Source organism: Arachis duranensis, chromosome 2 (assembly GCF_000817695.3).
Source record: "Arachis duranensis cultivar V14167 chromosome 2, aradu.V14167.gnm2.J7QH, whole genome shotgun sequence".
In the NCBI taxonomy this organism is placed as follows: domain Eukaryota; kingdom Viridiplantae; phylum Streptophyta; class Magnoliopsida; order Fabales; family Fabaceae; genus Arachis; species Arachis duranensis.
Genome location: NC_029773.3, coordinates 93,183,660 through 93,188,597, shown reverse-complemented (window position 1 = coordinate 93,188,597; position 4,938 = coordinate 93,183,660). Strand labels below are relative to the sequence as shown.

Sequence of the window (4,938 nt, the reverse complement as noted above, 5' to 3'; positions counted from 1 at the left end):
GATATTGTGAGAGGGTAAGAGTATTATACACTTTGATGTAATTATTTTTGCTATTGCATAGAATACTTTTTTAAAGAAAAAAGTTTTAAGAGTTTATTAATTATTTCTATATTATTAACATAAAAAAGTTGAATATTTTCCACGTTATATTCTAAACACATGTTATCACATGAGTAAAAATTATTTCTTTTTAAATGAATTACTTTGTTTATATAATATAATTAATAATTAATATGATTAAATATCAGCATAAAATTTATAAATTAAATTAATCTGGTATTTTAATTTCCATTTGTTTCTGAGATATATTGCTTGAAGCAACAAAATTCTTTTATTAAAAAACAGTACTATAAATAGTAATATATTACACAATATAATAATATTTACAACCACATAAAAAGTCTACAACCTTAAAAACATTTGTCCCTCCCTCAGAAGCAGTTAAACTCTCTGCTTCTTCATTCTCCACATTACTCTCTCATATAAAATTATTGATTATTAATTGTTGAATCTTATATAGAATTCAACAAGATACTACCACCAATAACAACCATTGAATAAGAAGCCATCATCATTATCACTTAATTAAACAGAAACTTCTCTTTTTCCTTCTCATATGCTTCAACAACAACAACAACAACAAGAAGAACAGTGAATTATATATAATCCTAAGAAGAAGATTATGGGAATATTGCATGATGATGTAGTGATATTCAGGGAGGCAGAGAAAGAAGGAGATCCAACAGTGATAACAGTGAACTGTCCTGACAAAACTGGTCTTGGTTCTGATTTGTGTCGTATCATACTCTTCTTTGGTCTTAGCATTGTAAGAGGAGGTAATTTCAAAATCTAATCTTTCTCTGATTTCTTAGTCTTTTGTTTGGATTTGAGACATGGGTTTGTTTTGTTTTGCTTTAATGTTGACTCTTTTTGAATGAATTATTAGATGTGTCAACAGATGGGAAATGGTGTTACATAGTATTGTGGGTGGTTGGGAAAGAGAATACAAGATGGAGTTTGTTGAAGAAGAGGTTAATTGGGGCATGCCCTTCTTGTTCCTCAGCTTCTGGAATCTCTTATTATTCTTCTGATTTCCATCCACCTAAGCCTCCTCATGTCTTTCTTCTCAAGTTTAATTGCTATGATCGCAAAGGCCTTTTACATGGTATTCTCCATAACCATATTTACATGTGTTTTATGTCTTGTTCTTTTCAATATATTTTTGTTCAAAGTCAAGAATCAAGACTTTGAGGTTTCTGATATACCTTTGGTTTTAGTTTTAGATGTTACTCCCTTCACTAAATTACTTTATTCTCAATGTTTTAGGCTTTGGAGGACTAATATATGGAACAGATCATAGGGTTTGAATTTGATAGAGAGAACTAACAAAGTAAATGGTTTTTGTTTGAATGGTGACAGATGTTACAGAGGCTCTATGTGAACTAGAGCTTGTCATAAAGAAAGTGAAGGTATCTACTACACCTGATGGCAAAGTCATGGATCTCTTTTTCATCACAGATACAAGGTTTTTACATCTAAAAGAACGAATCTGAGAGTATAGGGAGCAAATGGAATATATGTACAATGTTAATGGGGTTTAGAAATGTTCGATTCAATATCAATGTTTATTATCCCTAGTACCCGGATGGTTATTTTAGATAGTATGAGTGTATTATGTTTAAAAAATTAGTAGTATTTTATCCTGAATGTTCATTTTTTAACTCATATTAGGCCAAATAAATAGCCTATTATACACATTGTACAAATATTCCATTGGCTCCCTAACAAAATTTCAGTGTATCAGAATTAAACTCAAATTTATTTTCATTTTGCAGGGAACTTATGCATACCGAAAAGAGAAAGGAAGATACCAAAGAATATTTAAGAGGGACATTGAAGGATGCCATCATTGATATAGACATTGAATTGGTAGGGCTGGCGGCGGATGTTTGTTCGCCGGCATCATCGTTTCTTCCGGCGGCAATCACCGATGAAGAAACGATCGGAAACAGAACGCTAATACGGTCGGATGAAGTGACTATCACTATGGATAATACTCTTAGTCCTGCTCATACCCTTGTCCAAATCATGTGCCAAGATCACAAAGGTCTTATCTATGATATCATGAGAACTCTTAAGGACTACAACATTCAGATTTGTTATGGTAGATTCTATGTTAAAGAGAGAGGAAAATGTGACATTGATTTGTTCATCATCACAAAAGGAGATGGGAAGAAGATTGTAGATCCAAAGAAGCAGCATTCTTTGTCGTCCCGGCTTAGGACGGAGTTACTCCATCCGGTCAGAGTAGGTGTCCATAGCCGGGGACCCGACACGGAACTTCTCGTTGCCAATCCTGTCGAGTTGTCCGGCAAGGGACGTCCTCTCGTTTTCTACGACATTACTCTTGCTCTCAACATGCTTCAAACTTGCATTTTTTCGGTAACTATTCATATTCTGATTACTCACGTAAAGATGTCTTTAGAATTTATAGAAAGATAATAGTTAAAAATCGTTAAATAATTTGACATATTTTATTAAACTGCTAAACATATATAACAAGTTTGGTATTCACGTCTTAGTTTGATGAGTAGTCACCTTTTTCTTATTGTTAGAATTTAAAAAATGAATAATTTAGTCCAAACATATGACATACGACATACTAAAAATCGTTAAATAATTTGACATGTTTTATTTGTTATTGCGACAGGCTGAAATCGGAAGACATGTGATCGGAGACCGGGAATGGGAGGTATACAGAATCTTACTTGATGAAGGAGGAGAAGGGTTATCTCTTCCGAGGAATAAGATTGAAGAAGGAGTTTGGAAAATGCTGATGGGTTGGGAGTGATAGATCCATGATTTTGTTCATAGTCTAGTGTACAATTGTACATATACATATAACAAGCTCCTTAATTTTTATCCTATATATAGTTTATTAGGTGTTATCTCTTTTAATTTATCATATTTGTCAAGTTACACATTTGTAATTCTAACTTATATGTATATATAAGAAAAATGATAAGGCCATATATAGCAAGAAGATCAAATAAAGGAAAATGGAATGTAATATATTGTAAAGTAGTAGAAATATATAATTGATACACAAATATCTTACCTTTACTTCTTTATAATAGTTCATGAGTTTGTCTTTAATACATGGACAATGAATCTTAATCAATTAATTTCTTCTTAGATATTTTCTTAGGATACATTTTTCATGATTTTATTGCACAACGTTGTAGTCTTATACCCCACCAATCTTAATGCTATTGAAATAATTTGATGAATTGGACTCAAAACTTTAGTGATAGGGGCTCTTTCCATCCAAGAACATTTGCTTTAGTTTGTTCATTGATTTCTATGGATGATGTTATAATATTGTTGTGGGGTTCCTTGAAGTAGTATGATATTTCTCTTAATAGACATGTGTATTCTATTTAATTAAAATATTTGCTTAATTTTAATTACACACATGTATTAAATAACTTATGAGAAATATCTTGGATTTAGATTTTTTAAAGTTTGAATTTCACTTTAAACTTTAAAGAGTAAAATGTGATCTCTTATTATTTATTTTATAAGTGGGATCAAGAATAAATATAAGAGAGAAACCATTTAAAGATAGAAGATCACACTTTATCTTCTAAAGTACAAATTTAAAATTTAGAGGATCCAAATTCAAATATCTTAACATCATTTATAAATTGAGCTAGAGAAAATTAATAGGACGATTAAAAAAATATTACTATATATTAAAGTAAAATTTGCATACAGTTTTTATGTAAAGTTGATAATTAAAAATTATTAAATAATAATTTAATCAAATCTATCAAATTATCTAATGATTTTTAATTATAAACTTTATATAAAAATAATTACATGTGAGACTCTACCATATATTAATTAACATGATTAATTGGTTTCTAAATAAATTAGCCTAGAGTTTCCAATATATTCCTAATTTGTGGAAGATGCCAGCAACCAAACCCCAGAAAGTGATTTCAGCAAAGATGACATATAATAGAGTACCCAATCTCTCTGAGTGCCAAACATTGTTAAACACATGCTCTTGGATCCAATTTACCTGGTTCATATCATCCCAAAAAAGTTGTTATATATTATGCTTCTAGCTAGCTACTTGAGATCAAGATTAAAGTGAGAAAAAGAATATTATAGTTGGATAAAAATATGAAAATTAAAGCATATATTATATTTATATAGGTTTAATTATACTGTGAGTTTTTATATTTTTTTACTAAAAATAATTATTTTAATTAGGTTTTTATATTTTGAAAATTTGTATTATTAGATCCTTATATTGAATTGAATTTTGTAATCAAATCCTTGGAATAACCAAAATATTACAAAAGAAATAAAAAGAAAAAGTAAACGCTCCTATATATAATTCAATACATATATATCTAATTTTGTAAGGTTAGTTAAATGTAAATAAAAGTTTATTCAATTTAAGAAAAACTTACATAATAATGCTAAACTGTGTTTAAGGGCTTTATTATATTGCAAAAGTTTATTCAAATATGCCAAGACTAGATTAATTTTTTAATTAAAAATTAAGTGAAATTATATGGATTTACACATGACCAACACTAATATATAATTTATGTGATATAATTGAAAGACTAAAAAGAATAAATTAAATAAATAATAAAAAGGGTAAGGTAGATTGTTACTAGTGTGTTATCTTGATCCTTAAAATACCATCCATTAACAAAGCCTGGGAAGATGCTCTGAGCAGCCATAACAAACACAAGCATTGCATTCATTCCTATCCATTCCAAGAACAAGAATGGCGTTCTAAATCCCCAAACATCAATCTGATTTTTCCATTAACAATATAATAAGTAATTAGGTAGTTGTTGAAATATTGTATTCTTCTAGCTACTTAATAAATAAATAAATAAATAATATTCTTAT

The 4,938-nt window shown here is 29.2% G+C and overlaps 1 protein-coding gene across 2 annotated transcripts; it reads left to right on the top strand.

Annotated features, from left to right (window-relative positions):
- The first annotated feature begins 454 nt into the window (after nucleotides 1-454).
- On the top strand, nucleotides 455-3,101 carry LOC107476268 (ACT domain-containing protein ACR10). Of its 2 annotated transcripts, none has more exons than XM_016096059.2 (5): nucleotides 455-836; nucleotides 959-1,165; nucleotides 1,420-1,525; nucleotides 1,836-2,442; nucleotides 2,711-3,101. In XM_016096059.2, exons 1-5 carry the CDS (start codon nucleotides 683-685, stop codon nucleotides 2,849-2,851), a joined length of 1,215 nt encoding a protein of 404 aa, XP_015951545.1. In that variant the 5' UTR covers nucleotides 455-682; the 3' UTR covers nucleotides 2,852-3,101. The 2 variants fall into 2 exon arrangements, with proteins under 2 accessions (XP_015951545.1, XP_015951544.1); XM_016096058.2 differs by having other exon boundaries at nucleotides 458-836; nucleotides 947-1,165; nucleotides 2,711-3,098.
- Nucleotides 3,102-4,938: the final 1,837 nt, after the last annotated feature.

Excerpts from the sequence above, each read along its gene's own strand:
- LOC107476268 (XM_016096058.2), top strand. The coding sequence starts at position 683 with ATGGGAATATTGCATGATGATGTAGTGATATTCAGGGAGGCAGAGAAA. Across the intron at positions 837-946 it reads TCTTAGCATTGTAAGAGGAG|ATGTGTCAACAGATGGGAAA; the intron begins GTAATTTCAAAA and ends ATGAATTATTAG. Across the intron at positions 1,166-1,419 it reads TCGCAAAGGCCTTTTACATG|ATGTTACAGAGGCTCTATGT; the intron begins GTATTCTCCATA and ends GAATGGTGACAG.